At 35.2% G+C, this 24,673-nt stretch overlaps 1 protein-coding gene across 2 annotated transcripts; it reads right to left on the bottom strand.

The window, feature by feature from the left end:
- Window positions 1-5,765: 5,765 nt before the first annotated feature.
- LOC127623892 (triadin-like) lies at window positions 5,766-19,318 on the bottom strand. 2 transcript variants are annotated; one of them, XM_052098479.1, is made up of 6 exons: window positions 18,970-19,318; window positions 13,486-13,695; window positions 11,729-11,767; window positions 7,542-7,595; window positions 6,289-6,423; window positions 5,766-5,899 (listed from the first exon to the last, which is right to left on the bottom strand). In XM_052098479.1, the coding sequence occupies exons 1-6, from the start codon at window positions 18,983-18,985 to the stop codon at window positions 5,874-5,876; spliced, it is 480 nt and encodes a 159-aa protein (XP_051954439.1). In that variant the 5' UTR covers window positions 18,986-19,318; the 3' UTR covers window positions 5,766-5,873. The 2 variants fall into 2 exon arrangements, with proteins under 2 accessions (XP_051954439.1, XP_051954441.1); XM_052098481.1 differs by lacking the exon at window positions 11,729-11,767.
- Window positions 19,319-24,673: the final 5,355 nt, after the last annotated feature.

The following is a 24,673-nucleotide window of genomic DNA, read 5'->3' as shown; positions in this document are numbered from 1 at the left end:
CAAAGACCACATATAAATTGTTATGAGTGCATTATAAAGCCTTTTGGATGTTTACAAGAAGACATTGCATTTGTCATTTGACTTAAAGCATTAAAAGACCACTCATAAGTTGTAGGAAGGTACTGTGCAGGTTTTGATCTTAAATAAACAATGTCAAAATATGAAACTTATAATACACTTTAAACAAATGCAGATAAAACGTTGTGTTGATCGTGTGTTATAATGCATTGTAATCTTAAAAGTTATAACTAAGTAATATATCATAACTGTTGTTACAGTTATGTATGAGACAATTATGTATACATTACAATGCATTAAGAATACCTTTACAATGCATTATAAATACTGGCTTCATAGAAAGTATTACCAAAGTATTTAATGTTTCTAAACCAGTTTAGCCTTTTCAGTTCCAAATTCAAAAAGCTCAGTTAAATGTCTTTCTAGCAAGTCAGTACACTGGCAGTCATCTTTGGAATCTTTTGGTCATATGTTCCAGTCATGACGGTGCAGCTCTTATCTACTTGAATAGTGAAACACCGAAATCGCCAAAACGGTTGCTATCATTAATTAACAGTAATATGAGAAATGCTTTGATTTATAAAAGCAACCTTTTTCAAAAGGTGGGAAAATCACTAGTTACAGATATAGGAACTGAAGATGCTCTACTGGTGGATGAAAATTGGTTTCTCTTAAAAAAAAAGATGCAGTTTACAGTTTGATGCAGACCTACTGTTACTGGCACAGTTTATGCGACCTACTGTTGCACAACCCCCCGATTGACAGCCAATGACTATATCAAAAAGGCGATTGGCTCTTTTATCTGTAAAGGGGCTCACACTACACTTCGAATGCAGCATTTAAATACGTCCTTCTTTCATGGGAATTCAGAGGATGCATGAGGTGTATCCTTCATGGGCACTCACAACCCACTATTCTGTGCTTCAACGGAAATGTCTAAAAGAAAATGACACCAATTTGCCCGTAAATATGATGTTCAAACACAAGGAATGTTAATTCCCAAGTTGAAGTACCTAATATGTATAATTATATTATTATATAAGTAAAATAAAGTATTAGACTGAAAGTACACCTATAAAATCTATTTTTATTTTCTCTTTACATCATTATACCTCTCCTAAAATGTACCTCATACATTCCCTTCTAAAAGGACTTTGTTCCCTCGTCACTCAAGCGCTTGTGCTTGTTAAAGAATGCTGTGCTGTCACAGCAACCATTTTACATTCCGTTTCTGTTTGTTTAAACAAGGCTTGTTTAAAGGAGGACACTCTGTAAACTGCAGCCTTCAAAGGACGCATCCTATAGCATGCAGCCTTCCAAAACGAGACACAGCCAATGTGTGTGCCGAAAGCCTAGTGTGTGTGACCACCCCTTAAGGCGGGAATTCCTTTCTACATCCGTTGACCGTTGGGCGCTAGAACTCCCTGGTTGGGCATTCCAAATTGAACATGATTTAAGTGTGATAACATTTAACATCTACAGGATTTTAGCATGAAAAAATTACCGTTATAAAACAGTGTTATATTGTCATTGCAACAGAGTTTTAATATTGGATTTAACTTTATGCAGATAATGTTGGAAAATTATTTTTATCACATTAGAATCAAATTAACACATATAATGTTTACGCCTTGTGGCTATACTTTTGAAACAATGTGTATTTAAAAGATTATAGGCTGGCTCTATTCACTTCAATTGCAGTACACCTTTTTTATCGAGTTGATTATTTTTATTTATTATATATTGTTTTTGTGGTAATAAACATAATGCCACAAATGCTTTCAGAGGAGTCAAGTCATTTTTTTTTTTTGTAAAGCACTTTTCACAACACACATCGTTTCAAAGCAGCTTTACAGATAATCTCATGCATGAACAGAAACTTAAACTGTAATATCTTTAAAAAAAATAACAAAATTTAAAGTCATAGAGTCATCATTGTGTAATTGTGTATAAAAATAAACAATTCAATAGTTAATAATAATTGCATCTAGAAACCCAGGGTGAGCAAGCCGAAAAACCAGGAACACTGTGAGGGCCAGTTCCCCTCTGGCTAAACTGCATGAATATAATGCCAATATTAGTTATTTGTGCGCAGTGCAAGTCATGGTTTAAAATTAGTAAACTAAGTAAGTGTTAAGGGTCAGTGTTTAAACAAAGATTTTGTAAGAACTGTAAGATTAATGACTAATGACTTTGAAGCCCATCCTGGATTAACAGCAGAGGTTCACGTAGATGCAATTGTCCTTTGTCAGTTGTCTGATGAGCTTAAGATAAGCTTGTTTTGAACCTGGAACATTCCTTTAGAGGTGAAGCCCACCGTGCCATGTTCCTGTTATGTTCATTCTTGTTTCATTCAAAATATTGATGATAAAGCCATTCATATAAAAATAGGATTTTTCCATCGTGGTTTTTACACTGGCTCAAATACAAACCTTAATAAATTCATGGTCACTGCTTGGGTAATAGGAAGCAAACATTTCATTTAAAATTTAGTGATTTTTACAGCCAATTATACCATGATTTTACAATCTATAATTGAAAAAAAAAAAAAAATCAATAATCTTGACACTAGAATCTAGTTGAGTTGAGCTGTTTGTAAGGCACAGTCATGAGTGTGGAACAAATCTGATAGAATTGTATTTTTATGAAAAGAGTGTTATGGGTATGATAAAGTTTATATTTTGAACTAAAATGTTTTGTATTAAAATCATAATTTTTAAATGACTCCTAATTATGTCAAAGAATTGTGTTCCTCTTTATATGTTAATGAACTAAATGCTAAAAAAAATATGCATAAATATGTAGGTCATTAAGAGGCAATGCAGTAAATATACTGTGTATATATGTATACCATACTGTATGTATGTATGTATGTATGGTGGCCTATTATTTTTTTCTGTGGTCAATCAGTATAATGCCACAACTCCTAAAATTCAGTTATAATGTATGAGGCCTTACAATACTTTCAGTAGTTTGTAAATGACTGAGACATAAAAATGCTGTTGGTATGGTAAAGAACTCAGGAAAATGAAATACCTGAATACTTGGATAACTGAATTTATCTAAGCAATGTAGCAGTCAATCTCTGTGCATTTATTTTAAACAAGCATATCAAGGTGACTTAAAAGGAATCTTAGCCAAGCATGTTATTGTTTCTGCAATGTTGGCAATGTCACTATAAGTACCTCTCTCTGTTTCTATCTCTCTTTATTATGTTTCTGAAAGTGTTTATGGTGCATATGTGTACTTCAGTTGTATTTTTAGATCCAACAGCTCCTTAAACTTTTAAAACAAAGTAATTTTATTTTTGACAATCAACTTTAAAGTCCGGGGCATCAGCTCGACCAAAAATAAAAATTCTCTCATCGTTTACAGTACTTGCCATCCCAGATGTGTATGATTTTTTTTCCTTCTGCTGAACACAATTGAATATCTTTAGAAGGATATCTCATTTTGTCGGTCCATTCAATGAAATTGATTGGTGGCCAGAACAGAAGGTCCAAAAGGACATAAAGGCAGAATAAATGTAAATCATAAAATCCCAGGGGTTTAGTCCATGTCTTCAGAAGCAATATAACATGTGTGGGTGAGAAACAGATCATCATTTAAGTCCTTTTTTTTTGTATAAATACTCCTTCCTACCCAGTAGGTGGCAATATACAAAGAATGTGAGTTGCCAAAAACAAAAGAACAAGAATGTGAAAGTGGAGATTCATAGTAAATTATGACTTAAAGATTGATCTGTTTCTCATCTAAACCTACTTTATCATATTGCTTCTGAACACATGGATTTAACCATTTGAATTGTTTGATTACTTTTATGCTGCCTTTATGTGCTTTTTGGACGTTTAAAGTTCTGGCCACCATTCAATAATATAGTTAGGACCTATAGAGCTGATATATTCTCCTAAAAATCTTTTCTTGTGTTCTGCAGAAGAAAGAAAGTCACACACATCTGGGATGTCATGAGGGTTAGCAAAAAACAAACAACGTTATGAAATTGAATAGTGACTGAGGCTAACATTCTGCATCTCCCTTTCTGTTTAACAGCAGAAAAATAAAGTCTTTGGAAAAACAACAGAGTGAAAAAATAATAACAAAAGTAAAATGTTGAGGTATGCTATTGCTTTAATGCTTTATACCACACAATGCTATATTCTACAAATGTACTGTATATTCTGTACATTTTAAAAACACTTGCATAATTGCCTGCAGTCATGAATCTTCAGACATTTGTGGGCATTCCATAATTAATTAGAGACCAGTGGTTGCTGTTAATTAACCCATAAGTTAATGTAATTAAAATTTTGATTCATTACCTCATTGACATTATTTAACCTTCATAGGCATTTTTTTTTCTTTTTGGAGATTTGACTAATGGCTAAAGCAAAATGCTACAAATTTGCCTACAATGAAACTGTCAACTTTAACGGTGGCTGCTTTGTTTGCTAATCCACCTGTATGTTCTCCCTAAAACAATGCATTACTTCTAACAACACAAAATCCAACATTGCTATTAAGTGTTATTTACATTTATTTGCTTTTTCGAGAGTAACTGTGGAGTAACCTGATTTTAGGAATTTAAATAGTCTGGCTGACCTGGAAACAAGTACTTAAAGACAGATTTACCCCCAAAATTTGCTCTTCCTCATGTCATTCCAAACCTGTATGACTTTCTTCTGTGGAACATCAAAGGGGAAGTTTAGCAGAATGTCCAAGATGGTCTCTACCATATAATGAAATTGGTAAGGACTAGGGGCTGTTATGGTTCATAAAGGCACCACAAAACGCCATACAATTATTTCAGATAACTTGTGCACAATATTGTCAGGAACAAATTGAAATTTAAGTTGTTTTTCACTATATATCTTGTCTTGAACATCATTTTGCTTGAGAGTCATGGTCACCATTTACTTTCATTGTATGGAAAAGAGTAGCTTGGATGTTCTGCTATTAACATATTAGGTTCTTCGGGTTTCAAAATACATGAGGGTGCATAAATGATTTAAATTCGATGTCAATGAAATCAATTGAAAATGAATTCTACCAGCCTACACTTGATACAAAATGGGAATGAGAACTAGAAGATAGAGCACCTAATAAACATTTCTTATGACCTCTCTAAGTGCCTTTGTGGTCGAAGGTAGGGCCATATGAGCCACGCTCAATGAGACCACAAAGAGCCATTAGCTTCCAAAATTAAAGAGGCTAGAGTCAGATATCTCTGGGCTTTTTTTCACTAAGTACGCCTCTGTTTGAGATTCTCTAAATCCCATAGTGACATTTTTTCTTGTAGTTTATCTAAATATCCCTACAGCATCAGCTATTCTCTTATAACTCACATTTTCATGGTAGTGGTGAACACTTAGGACTAGTCTCCCCTGTATACAGTACTGTAAGTCTTCTGTAAAGGACTTTGTGAACATTGTTTTAAATGTATTGCATATAATTGTTTTGTATTATATGCAATTATGTATGTACTGTATGTTAAATGTTAAATATATAAAGTTTCCCTTGTTCTTTTCTAGTAATTAATTGAACCTTGGTTCATTAGCATTACTTGTACTGTTGTCTCCTTGTTTTGATTAAACAATAATGCATGTATTCTTACTTACAAGTCACTTTGGTTAAAATTCAATAATCATTACTGTGTATAAATTGTATGAGCTTATGGAAATCAAACACTGAAAAACTATTGAAAATATACAAGTCACCAGCAATGCATAATAAGAGAGAAGACAGAGATGTGGGTTGTACAGTTTTGTTCGATTTTTATTATTTTGTAGAATCACACACATGTGGCACGCAGAGTTAAGGTCGACAGTTCCAGGTAGAAAATTCCTCATTCTCCTTTCTCAAATCTCTTCGCTGTGATGTAAAGCTGTAAAATAGTGACCCATTCTTTAATATTACTGTCTTGAAACACAATTAAAATGTACCTATGATCTACCAATATAACATCAGAATATAGCATATATCATGCTTATGTAAAATAATTGCAAATGGTATTTATTCTCATTAATATTATATGTCCTTTGCACACAAATATGATCCACCATGTTCCTCAATCCCTTTAGGAATCCAATGAATACCAAGTTTATATCCCATAAGCGGTCATAAACAATCTCAAATTTGGAAAAAGTCCTACATGGCTCAACAGATCAAATCGCTGTGGATTAGTCTGTTGTTTTAGAGATGTTGATGTTACAGTAAACACTTTATGTAATAGTGCTGCTATTGTGCAGATGAGACCACAGCAAATTAATATACCTTCATCATCCTCCTCCTCTTCTGGTGCTACCAAATTAGTCATAAAAGTCAACATTGACGTTATCCAATCGGGGGAGTCATCCATGGCCTCATTCATTGCCTTCATGGGATCAGGGCCGATGTACTGTATACCCCCTAAGAGCATGTTTTGGACAGGGTATCTTGAGACACACATTTCCACATGCTACACATACATTCACTTACAGACATTTAAATTCAGCTCTAACTAAAGCCCTAACAGATGTGAGCCTTTTTGTCATTGAACAAGACTATATGCTATATTTGTTTTGTTGGGTAAACTAGATGAGCTGTACTAGAGAATGTACTGTCAACCTTGAATGACATCTTCAATAACAAATTCAGCAGCAACTTGTATTAAACACACATCCAAATGACAGCTAGAACAGCCAACTGACATGGAAATGATTGTGTATGCAACTAAAAATATAAACTGCCAAGTCAGTAAAATGGATTTTAATTTGGGTAGACTGTTTGGGTTTTCCTCCTTTCCCCTATCCATCGAAAGGAATAATCATCATATTCCACAGATCATCATGTAATGCCTATCTGTCTGCTGTTATCAGCAGGCAAGCAGCATGTCCAAGTCAAAGCCATTGCACCAGAAGCCATTATGCAGGGGCGACACGACAGCATGCATCCAGACTGCTTAGACCTCTATTTTAGAGCATCAAAACACCTTGATGTTCACTACTTCTGATTAAATTTATATTAGATTATAACCTATACTAGCAGCCAGCTGCTGTAATCAGTATTGATTGTAAAATTTCCAAGCATGTGTTAATGGCAGCTTGTAAAAATGTACTAGACAGTCATTAATGAGATAAAAGGCTAATTTAGTTGCAAAGCTTTACAGAAACAAAAATAATTTGAGGATAATACTGACTTGCATAACCATAAATCAATATGTTATAAGATGATTAGATAGATTGATTCGTTGATTCGTGCTCCATGCCATTAATCAGATCAATTTAGTCACTTTTTGCATATTATTTTTTTTTTAATTACTTCACCTTTTAAAAATCTTCACAACATTCACCTTGCCATTGAAAAGGGGTGATGTAACCCTTTAAGAATGCCACTTGAAGATGCCATTTAGGATAACATTACATTTACAGGTAATTGAAAAGTAAAAATAAAGAGATGTATCATTCTGCATAAAACCACTAATAACTAATAAAGATCACTAAAGAAGCACCACTTTACAATATACAAAAGAACATAAGATGGCTTGCCTCTAAGGCTGCCTGCATCCTTTAATGTTTTCCTGACATGGTGCGACTGAGGTCCTGTCAAAATGGGAGACACAGAAGCAGAGGAGTGGGATAGCAACATATAACCCCCCACACACACACATACACACTCTGAATGAATACTCCAGCGAGCATGCTCAGAACTGGAGTCGAGATTATAGCAGGCACATTTAGCCATTTATCATTATAATTAAAACACAATCCCACTATTTGCACTGAGTCACACAGAAGGTGTGAAGAGAAATGTCATTTTACATAGCATAGTGAAAACAAGAAACACATTGGTAGAAAAAGAAATAACAAACAACATTTTGTAGAAAAGACTTGGTATGCAGTGTGAATGTATTAAGCCACTGTATAGTAACTTTTTTGGGGGTTTCAAAGCATATAATGGTTCAATTGAAAATATGCATTCTCTTTTCTCATGCCTGTGTCCAGTTGCATCAGCATTCAAGCCACATTGTATAATTTTGACATCTCCTTTACATAAAAATGCAAATGTGTACTGATGAATTCAGTGACATTTGTTTGATTAACTTTTACTTCACGGACCTTCATTATTGCCCTAAGAATTTGACATTTTTGGTGCTTGGGTGTGATTTGTTCAACCATTGTAAAGGAAAATAATATGTTAATGCATTAGGTATCATGCACAAAAAAAAAAATCTACTTTATTTTTACAGCATTTCTTATTGTCGTATTGTCTTACAGCATCTTGTTCATAGTGCATTAAAAAATGTTAACATATACCAATTTTCATACCAATCAAAGTTGAAATTAACAATAGATTAAAAATGCTGTAAAAGTATTGTTCATTGTTAGTTCATGTTAACTATTGTAATTAACTAATGTTAATTAATGGAACCTTTTTGTAGTCTTACTGATAGATCCACAGTTAGTTGTGGCTAGAATAGACTGACAGCAGGTTCTATTTTACCACTCATTATTTTCAAATCAATTTTATACTTTGTTTCAGTTTTGTTGCAATTATTAGGAACCTTGATGCAGGTACTTAGAAAGCAATTGGAGCTGTGTACCAAATGCTTTTGAGTAACCCAGTCACGTGACTCTCCTGGGCAAAAAGAGGGCACTAGACTATTCCAGATCTTTGAGACACAGGCATAAGAGAGGGATGATCCTCAACAGAGAACTAGTGAACACCAGAGAAGACAGTAGTCTTTGAATCCTTTCTTGAAAGTGAGGAAAGATGCACCCTTCAAGCACCCTCGCAGCACAATCCTCTGAACTCTACTTCACCTTTTATCATCACAGCTCTCCACCAAGGGAGTATTAAATGGATGCTAGATACCAGTGAAGTATGTTCACACAAACAGTGTTGATCTTTATTTTCTCATCATACATGTGACATCAATTAGTGCCCTGCACTAAATAAAAAAATAAAAAACAAGTTAAATTAGTGATTACTTTAATTGAGAAACAAAATTTTAACTAATTTTAAAGGAATATGTCTTGAATTAAGTTTCTTAAGCCATTGGCATTTTGTTAAATACATATTGCCAAAGGTGTATACAAAATAAATTTAATTTGCGAAAACAAGTGTCCTATGCAATTTTTCTTTTCAAGTAAATTTTTCTTGCATTAAGGATGTTTAGATGTTTTAACTGAAGTCAAGATAAAAAATACTGATAAGGAAAATATTTATTTGCAGTGTTGGTGGTGTCAGTTCAGTCCTGATAAATGACCAATGGCTTTCAGTAACTTTAATTGTTATCAACATTCTTGCCATTCAATGTAATAGATAGTAGTAATTTTTCTCCTGTGTATGTTTTGGTTTCATTGTGTACTACAGACCACCTGAAAGCAAATGGTAAAGACTGTGTTAAGAAGGGCCAAATCGCCAACTTCCTCCCCATGATTCACGTTGCATCACGTAGCCCACTGGGCCATTTCTTCAGGACCCAATCAATGCTCAGTTGCGCATTGAGAGGAAAATAAAAATATATATTCCTTGTCCTGAAAAGAATGCGAGAAATCTGCAACATAGAATATGGCATTAATATTCTACAGTTAAAAAAAAATCATTGTTTTGCTCAATGCATTTAATGAGAAAACAAATCTAATAATTCTGCATGGCAAGGAGCGGGGGCTGTTTAATAACACACAGTTAAGAAATGACACGCTACAGTGCTTTCAAAGCATAGTTATCGATGTTAGCATTAAATTAATTGATTGAAGTGAATAATTTGGAGCTGATTGAAAGTAATATCACCAAGGAGACGTAAACACATGGATGTTGAATTTCATAGGGTGGAAGGGAGCAATTGGCAACAAGCATATTGTTGTCATGCTGGCTCACATAAAACTACGGTATAAAGTGCATTTCACTCTCTTTCAAAATGATTGCTTTGAATCAGAAATGTTGAGCATATGTTTGTCCTGAGAATTTTAGATTCTTGCCAAGGATTTGGTAGGATTTTTGGAGCATTTTACATTTTGGAAGCCAATAATGCTCTTTTTTCACTTGCAAAAAATTCATTCAAGTTCTGATGATGGAAAATCAGTGCTGCAAGCATTTTGATGATTATTTTATGTATTATGCTCTACATTGTAGGCTATGTCCCAAAGTCCATACACTGATATATAAGGCTGGTGAATTTATGTCTGAAATGCATTGTTGTTTTATGGCAGGTGAGAAGCTTTTATTTATCTCTTGAGCTTAAGTTACTTTTATTTCATTTTAATGTACAGCAACATTTGTAGCTTTAAATTCTGTGTTAGTTTACAAAGCAAACAATCAGAGACAAATTATGAAAATGCTTCCATTTTAAATATTTCTATATAAAAACACACACAGAGACTGTATATTTATGCAAAATCTGAAGATCTGTGGTATTCTTATAAAAATGTAGATTATTTATTTATGCACGGAAAACACAAATAAGTTGCCTCTACTCAATTGATTGAGTAAAATCGTTACCTCAACTGAATTGAGTAATGGCACAATGACACAGTTTAAATAATGAAGATTATGACTTATTCTGGGTCAATCATCAAATAAACTTATTTCTCCACAGAAATGCATATATGCCTGTACATCAGTTGCACAAGAAGAAACGGATCCAACTTGACCAAAGGGGACACAGATCACACTGTAAACCCTAATGTTGTCATTACTGGAAAAATCAAGTGTTTTTTATTAAACATTACATGAAATGTCAAGTGTATAAATCAAATATCTCAATTCCTTGAACTTATTTTTCTTAAAAATCCATAGACTTAAGGTTTTAAGTGTTAAATTACAAAATTGAGGCCTCTGGGGAATACCCAAAATGCCATGTGCTTGAATTATTCAATTTTGTTTTCTTGGTCAAGGGAACTAAAAGGGGCTTTAAAATAGTTATTAAGAATTAATAGAGTTTTTATCTCTGTATTATTTGTGTTGTTTTGGTGTAATGTCGTTACATTAATGACTGAGCTAGAATCAGTTATAATCTTGTGCTTATTTGATAAGTGAATTTCAAATATTTGTTCTAATTAATTTTACACACTTATTTTATTATTATAATTTGTTATCCTAAAACTTTGTTTATTTCCATTTATAAATTATAATTTTGAATCCCAGATTTTCAATTTGGACTTTCTGACCCCAATGCATTCATTATTATTGAGATTAAATAAACAAAAATATTTGTGCACTGCTATTTATGAAAGACAGGCATTCTCTTATATTCAGGAGACACAACACCTTTGTTGCAATGACTTTTGTAAAATGTACAGTCATACAGTACATTGATTGCACAGCTCTACGTTGTCATATAAAAGCACTTCTGGACTGGACTGTCTGTGAAAATGATTGAAATGAGTGTAAAACCTGATCAGGTGTCTGAAATATGAAGCAATTGCTCTTTATTACCATAATGCCAAGGCAAGCTGCTTTCAAAGTGAACCTGTCCTACAATTCACTTTGTCATTATGATGAAGCCAAAGGTGTAGTGTCACACTGAATGAGTTGCATGACAGTCTAGAGGAAGTGATGTCATTTATTTGACAGACAGGTGAGAAGGATCAGTAAATTTGCATGTCCAATGGCAGTTTGAGATGAGAGTGGCAGTTGCTCCCTCTTTACATGCAGAAAACACACACGGACACACACACACACACACAAACAAACAGGCATTAGAACTAAACTGCAGGCAGAGAGTCTTTACCAGGTGGTAAACAGGGGTCGTCACAGTGTAATGTATGGGCTTTATATTGGATGGCAACGAGATGACACATGGTGATGGACAGGGTGAAAAAAGGAAGGAAATTTATTAGAAATATGCATATGTAAATATGACTCCTAGAGAAGGGAGGTGTAGTAAAATACATGGAATGAAAATCATATGTGTCCTTTTTGAAAAGACTTCAAAAAATGGGTTAATGTCCCTGCTAAAACAAAACCTGGTCTCCCAGCCTGGTCAAGTTGGTCTGCTTGCTGGTTTAGAGGGATTTTGTCCTCTTCTCAAATGGTCAGACTGGGAGATCAGCAATCCAACCAGCTAAACACCCACTTGGCCAGACTGGGAGACTAGCTATATAATCTTAAACCAGCTTAGACCGGCAAACCTGCTTAAGTTGGTTTAAGCTGTTTCTCTCAGCAGGGGTGTTTGTGTTCTAGAGCTATGAATGGACTGTGAATGAGATGTAAATGTGAGAACTCAATGACAGTGAAACAATCATCTAATTAATGACAATTTTTACAATAGTTGAAATAGCTCAAAATTGTCATTATGAAACTACTGAATCACTCTAAAAACTGATGATATCAATCTCGTATTAAACAATTCAGCACTGAATACAACTGTTATATAATTTTCTTAAAATCAGTGATGGACAATTCATACTAATGCAGTGGTTTTCAACAGCTGGGTCATGACTACTTTAAATACATGTCCACTTGTAGCAAGGATAAACATGGTTTGTGCAACATAGTCTCATAGCAACTCGTAATAATTCATATGAGATGGCCAGGGCCGCTTTAATGCACTGGCTTACCTGGGCTTGTACGAGAATGTTGACGGGAAAATTCTGCGACCCTCCGGGTGTTTGGATCCCCTCTGCTACCGTGGGCCCCTGGGCAGCAGGGGGGCTCCAAACTCCTCGGGAGGGGCCCCAGGTGCAGAATTTTCCCATCAAGATATATGTAAATTCTGCAGGGTTAATTATTTATTGGCTCCCGAGAACATGACACCATTAATTTTCAAAAGACATTTAGAAACTTAAACTGTCAAATGCAGTTCAAGATCAAATTTAAGAAATTTCAATGTTTGATTTTTGTTTACTTTTGTTCGATGAAAAATGTTGGTACTGTGTTGGGTCCCCACAAGTGTAAAATCTGGGTACTGAAACAAAACCAGTTGGAAAACACTGCTCTAATGTATCATCAGTTGGAAAAGCAGTGTTCTAGAAAGACGCATAGTGCAATAAACTACACATAGCAAGACCATTTTAGCTCCCTTTCTATCTGATTGCTCTTGATTGAAGTGAATGCAACTGTGGCTGATAGCAGCCGGCCAATAGGACATACTATCTATCTTTGTCACTGTCAATGCTATCAGGAACCAGTCAATACCCTCCCCCCTCCCACTCTTAGAACACACACACACATTTACCCTGTGGCCCTGCTGATAAACTTCCAGCGAGGAAACAAGCTGAGCATTATCGCATTCTGAAGACTCTCTAAATTCTCTTTGAAACATCCAATTATGCCCCATCTTAGACCTGTTTTACCATAAGCCAAGAGCGTAAGGGAATACCCCCCCCCCCCACCCCCCAAACAGGAATATAATTATCAACTGCTGCAAACAACCTACAATAGATTCAGGACAACTGGACCAAAATAACACTCCAGAGAAGGATTAAAACTTGGAGAAACAATTGAGAACTCTAGTGCAGTGGAGAAAGATAAAAGAGCAGGACCTACCTTCAAGGCCTGTGGTGTCCAACAGGTCAAACATAATGATGGCCACGGCCGACCAGGTTACAATGAGAGCCAGCACCAGAATCCAGGCCATGGGGGAGCTGAACGTGGAGTGCAGGTTATCTGTCATGGTGCGTTTGGACGAACGAACAGGCAGAGCGTTCACATTGTTCTTGCTCTCAACTATGGTAGTCGTGATGGTGGAGGACCGTGCTGTAGGGACAGATAGAGCTTCAGAAATATATCTGTAAAATTGGGTCAACCCTACAGGTTAGCGGCGTAGCACAGTGCAAGGCAACAAAACAAGATCCTTGCTGGAAAAACCAAGGTAAAATAACAAGTACTGTACATTCAGAAGTATGTTTCTACGTGGTTACTAGATGGTCCATGCTGATGATTTATGTCATTAGCTCATCTGAGCTGGTGTAGATGGCTGATCAGCTAGACTACTAATTGGTGGTGTAAAAGCCTTGGTTACTCTGTTTAGAGCTGATAGACCACCCTGGGCCAATATCAAACCAGTTACCTTGTTCCATAACCAGTTTAAATACATTAAACTAAAATGACTTGGTTTTTCCAGCAGCCGTCGCTCAACTATCCAAATAATGCACTTTAAAACATAATTTTCTTAGTCAATATTTCAGTTTTATTTTCCAGTAAACAGATCTACAGTACATATTCCTAAAACAAGATAATGTTACTATAGAGGCAAAAGATCGTAAGACTTACAGTATTTCTCAAATTAAGTAAATTTTTCTTAAACCATTGGCTTTTCTTTCCATGCGTCAATCATACATTTAACAAAGGAGGATGTGCATATTTTCATCTTTATATCTAAAGTTTATTTTTCTTACCACAATGGCAAATAGTTTTTTTTTTTTTGCTTAAAGCATAAATCTAAGAAGGTTTTCTCTGAAAAGAAGTCTTAATATCTTATGCAATTTTGCTTGTCAAGTAGATTATTATGGGAGCGATTAGCATTTGACGCATCCGTAGAATTTTAAAAGATGTTTGGATATTTTAGACTGGAAAACTGCAGCTTATCATTTCATAAACACTTTTCACCCTGTTCCTCATTCAATGCATGACAATGTTGTGACATCAAAACAGTTTTATATAGCACATGAAAATGCAATACATTTTAACATTTGCATTACAGGCATATGCAAAAGTTTAGGCACCCCTGACAATTTCCTTGATTTTCATTTATAAATAATTGGGTGTTTGGATCAGCAATTTCATTTTGATCTATCAAATAACTGAAGGACACAGTAATATTTCGGTAGTGAAATGAGGTTCATTGGATGAACAGAAAATGTGCAAAATGCATCAAAACTAAATTAGATAGGTGCATACATTTGGGCACCCTTGTCATTTTGTTGATTTGAATACCTGTAACTACCTAGCACTGATTAATTGGAACACACAATTGGTTTGGTGAGCTCATTAAGCCTTGAACTTCATAGACAGGTGCATCCAATCATGAGAAAGGGTATTTAAGGTGTCCAATTGCAAGTTGTTGTTCTCTTTCACTCTCCTCTGAAGAGTGGCAACATGGGGGCCTCAAAACAACTCTCAAATGACCTGAAAACAAAGATTGTTCAAAATTATGGTTTAGGGGAAGGCTACAAAAAGCTAATCGCAGAGATTTAAGCTGTCAGTGTCCACTGTGAGGAACATAGTGAGGAAATGGAAGACCACAGGCGCAGTTCTTGTTAAGGCCAGAAGTGGCAGGCCTAGTAAAATATTGGAGAGGCAAAGGCATAGGATGGTGAGAACAGTTAAAAACAGCCCACAGACCACCTCCAAAGACCTACAACATCATCTTGCTGCTGATGGTGTCAGTGTGCATCGTTCAACAATTCAGCACACTTTGCACAAGGAGAAGCTGTACGGGAGAGTGATGCAGAAGAAGACTTTTCTGCACACACGCCACAAACAGAGTCGCTTGAGGTATGCAAACGCACATTTGGACAAGCCAGCTTCATTTTGGAAGAAGGTGCTGTGGACTGATGAAACAAAGATGGAGTTATTTGGTTATAACCAGGGGCGTTATGCATGGCGGCAAAAGAACACCGCATTCCAAGACAAACACTTGCTACCCACAGTAAAATTTGGTGGAGATTCCATCATGCTGTGTGGCCAGTGCCGGTACTGGGAATCTTGTTTAAGTTGAGGGTTGCATGGATTCCACTCAATATCAGCAGATACTTTAGAATAATGTAGAGGAATCAGTCACAAAGTTGAAGTTATGCTGGGGCTGGATATTTCAACAAGGCATCGATCCAAAACACTGCTCAAAATCTACCCTGGCATTTATGCAGAGGAACAAGTACAATGTTCTGGAATGGCCATCCCATTCCCCAGACCTGAATATCATTGAAAATCTGTGGGGTAATTTGAAGCGGGCTGTCCATGCTCAGCAACCATCAAACCTAACTGAACTGGAGATGTTTTGCAAGGAGGAATGGTCCAAAATACCTTCATCCAGAATCCAGACACTCATTACAGGCTATAGGAAGCATCTAGAGGCTGTTATTTCTGCTAAAGGAGGCTCAACTAAATATTGATGTGATATTTCTGTTGGGGTGCCCAAATGTATGCACCTGTCTAATTTTGTTTTAATGTATATTGCACATTTTCTGTTCATCCAATAAACCTCATTTCACTACTGATATATTACTGTGTCCTTCAGTTATTTGATAGATCAAAATTAAATAGCTGATCCAAACACCCAATTATTTATAAATGAAAATCATGGAAATTGTCAGGGGTGCCTAAACTTTTGTGTACACCTGTATCTAGCTAACTACATTTATTTACAGCTTTAACCTTAACCTCATCCGTTTGGTAAATAATATAAAGCACAGAGGACATTTTATCTTGGAACTGCTGTGATATGTGTAATGAACTATGAATAATATATATATATATATATATATATATATATATATATATATATATATATATATTATGTTATGGACATAACATTTTCAACAGATCAGGCTGGCTCAAATACAGTAGTTCAGTCCTGTCACGTCACTCATTTTCAATGTAGATATGATGTAAGAGCCAAAGACAGCTAGACTGGATGGATGCTTGCTTTTTGTCTTTATCAATGCATTGCCTGGGAGAGAGATTAAATGGAACTTGGCTGTAGGTAGGGTGCACATTTGCAATGGCAATGTTTCATCGTTAAAATATCTCCAAGGCCACATGAGAAATGCTGGCGCTCTGTCATCTATTGGCTGGAGCACATTTAAAAGCCTCAGTTCTAAATGGATATAAATTCTTGTAGCAGCTTTGCCTGAATTGCTGCTCAGTGATTTCTTAGATACTCAACATGTAACCTTTATATTTGCCACAGTTTACAAGACCCTTTGTTTTGATTTGTGTCAATATTGTCAACTTAAGTCATTGTAAATGATTGATTCACATATAAGATGTTGTGTTTGTGTTTACGATTTCTGAAATTTATTTAGTGGATGATCTATTGTGAATCTGAGCCAAGATGGGGCAGTGGTCGTTTACTCTGCAGAAAAAAACTGTTCTGATCCAGGCGTCACAAGCTGAACTAATACCACCTGTTGGAACTCTTCACACTGGTTTCTGTTGTCAAACTTGGGATTAGAGGTCCCATTCAAATGCTGACTCATGTAGCTCTCCACAGACACCATATGCATAGTTTCAACTGGGTTCAAAATATTTAAAACAACACTTGTCCGGTATGGATGGCTGAAAGTTTTGGAGCACTGTTTTGGTGCATGTATCTGAGTGTTATCACAACCTTGCCTCTGCAGTCTGTCTACAATTACCTGTAACTGATCGTACAGACCAAAAAGATCACAGATAATGTACACAAAAGGCTCAGGATAAATATTTCCATGGCACCATAGTGTGCAAACAAACAGGCTTGAAACTTCCACTTCAATCCTGGCTGCATAATAAACAGAATGGCAGCACAAGGTGTCACATGAATTGTCCCCTTCTCTGCTGATTTTAATATAAGATATATATATATATATATATATATATATATATATATATATATATATATATATACTTTGGCCAGTATATATATATATATATATATATATATATATATATATATATATATATATATATATATATATATATACTGGCCAAAAGTTTGGAATAATGTATACATTTTGCTCTCATGGAAAGAAATTGATACTTTTACTCATCAAAGTGGCATTCAACTGATCACCATGTATAGTGAGGACATTAAGAACATGGAAAAATGACTATTACAATCACAAAAAAAATTCAGAACTTCTTAAACTACTTCAAAGAGTTCTCATCAAAAAATTCTCCACGTGCAGCAATGACAGCTTTGCAGATCCTTGGCATTCAGTTTGTCCAGATACTCAGATGAAGTTTCACCCCACGCTTCACCCTGTAGCGCTTGCCATAGATGTGGCTGTCTTGTTGGGCACTTCTCATGTACCACGCAGTCCAGCTTATCCCACAAAAGCTCAATGGGTTTAAGATCCATAACACTATTTACTAATTATCTGTTGTCCAATGTCTGTGTTTCTTTGCCCACTCTAACCTTTTCTTTTTGTTTTTCTGTTTCAAAAGTGTTTTTTTCTTTGCAATTCTTCCCATAAGGCCTGCATCCCTGAGTCTTCTCTTTACTGTTGTACATGAAACTGGTGTTAGCGGGTAGAATTCAATGAAGCTGTCAGCTGAGGACATGTGAGGCGTCTATTTCTCAAACTAGAGACTCTGATGTACTTATCCTCTTTTTTAGTTTTATCTGGGCCTTCCACATCTCTTTCTGTCCTTGTTAGAGCCAATTGTCCTTTGTCTTTGAAGACTGCAGTGTACACCTTTGTAAGAAATCTTACACAAATGTAATGCATTGTATAGTAATTTTACCAAATAATCGAGTGTACTATGCAATTGTATGCCTAGTATTTGAGTATTGTGTCATTAGCAACATGCTAATGTCAAACTCTTTTGGAACCAAATGTGAGTCAAATCTCATGTGTGGTGCACTTTTAGTTTTTCTGCCTGTTCTATTATTGTTAGCATTGTGTAGTTCATGAGGTTTTGCAAACAGAGCTTGTATGTTGGGCAGACCTCATAGCATTGCATCGTTCACTTTTAAATCTTCGATTTGAATGATATTAGCTACCATAAAAATACATGGAAGAGACATTGATACATAAAGTGAATTAAATATATTTCCTGTCAAGCTGACTGAACCATAATCGAGTGGCTAGCTCTAGCCTAAAACCCTTAAAAACCTAACATCACAGGCCTGCTTCAAAGGAGTACAGATACCAATGATATGGTGTATTTTTAGCAGCTTTCAAGCATGAAACACCTCTGCAAAGCAGATGCCTGAGTCACAAGGACTGTTAACTTGTAGTATTTGAGAGTATACTGGTAGAAGGAATGCTTACTTCACATATAGTGTAACATTTAATAAACTTAACATTGTTAAATTAAGTTCCATACCTTCCATGTCTCTCATGTACTAACAGCCTGTAAGCAGAGTCAATTCCCTTGTCTGGAATAGTTTTCCGATGGGAAGCACCACGCTGTCTCTCTGTGTCTTTCCTGTAAGAGTCACGATAAAAATTGCATTTGTGCCAGGACCCCCCACAGGGATGCGAAAAATAGGGCACCTGTTGCTGTAAGTAGCTCAGGAAATACCCCTATGCACTCAGTCTCAAATGGTCAGTGCATCCTAACATTTGAGAAATTATTGTATTCACAATAATACAAGTGAGTGCAAAAGTGCAAATTTAGCCCTTTAGTTGTCCTTATGTTTGTTACCAACCCATGATGTGTGTGGGTCAGAAAACATGGGGTAGAGGGGATGACGTGTTTCAAGGTAACCTTATCTGTGACTGGACTGTGTGGTTTATTCTTAGAGTCTCCGGCAGCAACGGCATATTGTGTTGCCTTGTTAGGCCAGGGGTGTTACTCAGAAGGGGACCTAAGCTGACAACGGGTGGGTGTGCTGTACAGGCAACCACACACACACACACACACACACACACACAAATGCACAAACACACAGAACACCACAGACATTTTGAGCACCATCCTCTGCTAATTTACATGTAAAGAAATATTGCATGTTATACTTTAAAAGCATGCCATATAAAGATCTCTGATTTAATGGATATTCTTTACTACCAAGACATGGGGATAAAAGCCACGGAGCCTGTGATAAATCCAGGTTAAGCTGTTTATTGTGGCTTGTTAAATATTCATGCAAATCAAGCAAAACCTTTCTCATAAACCGTGCAAATGGAACATTTAAAACGTTGACCTTTAAAGAGAAAATGGCATTTTATTCTTGCAACTCTATCTCACAGTCTTTCGGAGAAGACTGAAAATATGGGATATAAGTGGTGAACCAGTGCTTGTTTGGAGAGTATAACCAAGCTTTTCGTGTTTACTGAACACTATGAAATTGCTTGACAAGTGCAGTTTTCTCTCCAGTGTTGAAGTATTTCTTTATTTTTTATTTAAACATTAAGTTTGGGTTGGGCATATTGAAGGGCTTGTCTTTTTTTTTTTTAAATGTTTTAAAAAAAAAAATTTTTTAAACGTGTTTTGAGGAATGAAGGCTATACAATGCATTACATTTGTGTACACTGCAGTCTTCAAAGACAAAGGACAACTGGCTCTAACAAGGACAGCAATAGCTACTTGCTATTGCTAGTCAAATGAATGGAGTATAAAGGGGGGTTCTTATTCAAGAGGGCATTTGCCTGTGAATGCAAGACTTGTTATAAATATTTTCAGAAGAAATAGTATACATTTGAACTAAGGCTGTCAATTTACAGTAAGTTGCAATTACTTTAATACAAATTATTAATAAAAAAATTACACATTTAATCATGCAAGCCCCATGACCATATGCAAAATATTTATTGACTTGTTTAGTCAACCACAGTAATACTAAAATATGTCTTATATTTATATTATGGATATACATTTATTTACAAATGTGTATATATATATATATATATATATATATATATATATATATATATATATATATATATATATATATATACTGGAGGCCAAAAGTTTGGAATAGATTTAGCTGTTTTGAAAGGAAATTGGTACTTTAATTCAACTTTCTCTAGAAACTCACAAGTCAATCATTGTTTTGAGGAATGAAGGCTATACAATGCTTGAAATTGACAAAAAACTGAAGATTTCATACAAAATTGTGCACTACAGTCTTCAAAGACAAAGGACAACTGGCTCTAACAAGGACAGAAAGAGATGTAGAAGGCCAGATGTACAACTAAACAAGAGGACAAGTATATCAGAGTCTCTAGTTTGAGAAATAGACACCTCCAATGTCCTCAGCTGATAGCTTCATTGAATTCTACCCGCTAACACCAGTTTCATGTACAACAGTAAAGAGAAGACTCAGGGGTGTAGGCCTTATGGGAAGAACTGCAAAGAAAAAGCCACTTTTGAAACAGAAAAACAAAAAGAAAAGGTTAGAGTGGGCAAAGAAACAAAGGCATTGGACAACAGATAATTGGAAAAGAGTGTTACCCATTGAGCTTTTGTGGGATAAGCTGGACTGCGTGGTGCATGAGAAGTGCCCAACAAGACAGCCACATTTATGGCAAGCGCTACAGTGTGAAGCGTGAGGTGAAACTATCTGGAGTATCTGGACAAACTGACAGCTGGAATGCCAAGGATCTGCAAAGCTGTCATTGCTGCATGTGGCAGATTTTTTGATGAGAACTCTTTAAAGTAGTTTAAGAAGTTCTGAAAAATTAATACAATTTGAATAGTAATTTTTCACGTTAATAATGTCCTGACTATACATTGTGATAAGTTGAATGCCACTTTGATGACTAAAAGTACCAATTTATTTCCATAAGAGCAAAATCTGTACATTTTTCTATATTATAATTGTTTTATTTATTTTTATATTTTATAATAATTTTATAATTATACAGTATTTTGAATTAACTTTATTTGGAAACTTTTCTCAGTAAAAAAAATAAAAATGAGTGACAATGTAGCGTTGCTTAGATGGTTCATAAAACTAAACCAGTTCAAAAAATAGTTCATAGATTTATTTGAGTCACTTTGCAGACTCATGTGTGACAATGTGTGTGTAATTTTATTACAAAAAAAATATATTTATTTATTTATATTATAATTAAATATAATTATATATATATATATATATATATATATATATATATATATATATATATATATATATATATATATATATATATATATATAATTTATTTCAAGTCTTCTGTAACACTATATTTTTTCAACTAGTTTTATTGTTGATATTCAATGTAAATTGGTCTGCTTAAAACAGTTTAATGTCATAACCCTAATTGAGATCCTCTTTGGTTTTGTGCCAGATAAATACTGGTCTGATTGCAAAATAAATAAATATGATTTCCTCCAATATATCTTGAATATAGTCTACTTTCTGTTAGTATCTTAACCACAGCAAGTTTTCAATTGGGTAGCTGTACTGTAGTTTGTAGCTTGTCAAGTTACATTTTCGAAGTAGCTTCCTTAACATTGCTCAAAGTTAAGAGGGTAGTTAACCCAAAAATGAAAATTCTGTCATCATTTACTGTACTTAGTCACTTTTATGTTGCTCCAAACCTGCACAATGCTGAACGTTGTCCTTGGTTACCATTCCATTTCAGATTGAATCTTTTTCAAATGCGATGCAAGTAAATGTTGACTGAGGCTAAACTTCTCCTTTGTGTTCCACAGAAGAAAGTCATGTGGGTTTGGAACAACATGAGGGTAAATAAATGGTGACAGAAATTTTTATTTTTGGGTGAACCATCCCTTTAAAAGACTGATTTAAAGCCTTAGAATGCCTGATTTTATGTGGTGAAAATGGCCAAAGGAAGATGAAATGACCAAAACATTGTACCATAGAAAAAGGGGATTGAATTTACCCTTTTGCTTTGTTTATTTTGTTTCATTGAAAGACCCTATAGGCATGAGGACAGCGCACACTATACACGATTCTCATATTTCTCACCTACACATCTCCATTGCTGTCTCAGCCAGTCAACCCATTTGCAGGTCGAGATAAATAGGCGAATCTGATGAAATCGGGTGCAACGAGGAGGAAAAATGACTGCCGTTGTGATGCGAATCACTGGTGTGTGTGTGTTTGTGTGTGTGTGTGTGTGTGTGTGTGTGTGTGTGTGTGTGTGTGTGTGTGTGTGTGTGTGTGTGTGTGTGTGTGTGTGTGTGTGTGTGTGTGTGTGTGTGTGTGTGTGTGTGTGTGTGTGTGCAAAGCCCACGCTGGGAGAAGGTTGACGCAGACACAATGTGTCCTGGTTAGTGCGGTGCAATGTCACCTCAGGGTTCAATCCAGGCTCGTCGGCTCTGAACAGCTATCACATAAAAGACACTGCGATGACATCTGTGACCTCCTTATCTCACAATAGCAGGGTTTTATATCAGCTTGATTTACATCTAAATGCTGCCTCTCTGAATAGCCCCTCAAGTCTGCTTCAGCATCCCTGAAATGAGACAAGACTTTGCCAAGGGTCTGAATAGACTATCTATATCTCTATCTGTGGTGAAAAAGAGTAAAGAAAGGGGTTTATTTTACAGATGGCTCACTCAGCAGCTCTCTGAACATCAGGATAGTAGAGGATGGTGGATAATTTCGTTTTTGCACTAAATAAGCAACCAATGAATGATTAAGTAAACATGCAGAAAGCAACCTTTGAATTTAAAATTGTAGTTTTATTTATTTGTCACTTTCAGTTTTCCTTCGTTTTTAATAATTTAGATATTCATTGCATTAATCAACCAAACAATGATCAAGTAAACATTACAGAAAACAATCTTTGAACTTAAAATGGTAGTTTTTGTTTATTTTTTAAATTTCAGTTTGATCTTGTAATATTCTTCTAATAGTTTTCATTAACTGGATAATTGCACTAAATAAGCAACCAATAAACTATTAAGTAATTATTACATTAAGCAAACTTTGACCTTAAAATGGCAGTGTTTTTTCACATTTAACTTTCAATTTGACCTTATGATTTTGTTTTACTTTGTCTGATAGTTTAGTTTAGTTTTTAGTTTCAGTATATAATGTTTAAAATTGTATAAATGATGTCTAATACAGATCGCAGTTAGTTTTGGAGTCATGATCATGTATTTTAGGTTTGTTTTAGCTTTTATTTATATTTCAGTAATTTTTTTTATTATATTAACAAAGGACTAAGTAAAAAAATACATACATCAATTTAGGACTAACTGTGAAACACAAATTACAAAACATTTAATCAATCGGTTCATTTATTTATTTATTGTGGCAGGTATGGTCTTCCATAGTATTCATCATAAAACGTGGATCATTTTTGTGAATATACAGCTTTATGAAAGATATGCAGATCAGTTTGTTATGACATCTTAGACTCTGATCTCTGAAATAAAAAATGTAAGTAACAAAATATAACAAATAAAAAAGCAAGAAGCATAAAAGAGTCTATAATGATGAAAAAAAATCCTTTCCATCCTTGAATGATTTTAAAGAACTGATTTTGTAAAAGACTGGATTTTTTGTGAGCCGTACGGATGCCGTTTATGCAGAGTAAACAATAAACCAGCAGGTTGTGGAATGAAAAATGCATAAACTTGTCTATAAATAAAAAATATTTTTTATGATTTGTATTTCCTTACTAACATCCTACAGTTATATACTGAGCTATTGTCAGATTCGAGACAATAACATATTCCAATCTACACATACTGCCAAATCAAAATTTCATTTAGGTGAAATCAGCATTACTAACCTGGCATGACACAGATCTGGGCCGATTCATTGGGAAATAATCCTTTAGCACAATAACATAAACTGACAACTGTAAGAAGCGTTCGTCTCCTTAATAGATGTCAGGTTGTGTTCTACCTCGCGTAGGACATCAGATCTGTGAGGGGAAGCAGACCCAGCAGTAAAGGATCGGCAGAAAATGCATCTTAATGGGTAATTTAAACGAACTGCTGATGAAGTCATTAATACTTAAAGACAGTCTGTCTAGAGTGCAATAGCAAGCAGTACTAAATGACCATAATGGGAGGAGAGGTCATACCCTGATTCAAATGCTTTTGGAGAACTGAAATTTGAAGAAAGAAAAATAGGCCTAATGGGCTCTTTCATTGTGTT

This window comes from Xyrauchen texanus, chromosome 30 (genome assembly GCF_025860055.1).
Source record: "Xyrauchen texanus isolate HMW12.3.18 chromosome 30, RBS_HiC_50CHRs, whole genome shotgun sequence".
NCBI classification, from domain to species: Eukaryota; Metazoa; Chordata; class Actinopteri; order Cypriniformes; family Catostomidae; genus Xyrauchen; species Xyrauchen texanus.
The sequence above is the reverse complement of the archived record's forward strand: the minus strand, read 5'-3'. Positions and strand labels throughout refer to the sequence as shown.

Excerpts from the sequence above, each read along its gene's own strand:
- LOC127623892 (XM_052098479.1), bottom strand. Across the intron at positions 11,768-13,485 it reads GGACACCACAGGCCTTGAAG|CCCATACATTACACTGTGAC; the intron begins GTAGGTCCTGCT and ends TCCAATATAAAG. Across the intron at positions 5,900-6,288 it reads AGAGGAGGAGGATGATGAAG|CTTTACATCACAGCGAAGAG; the intron begins GTATATTAATTT and ends ACTATTTTACAG.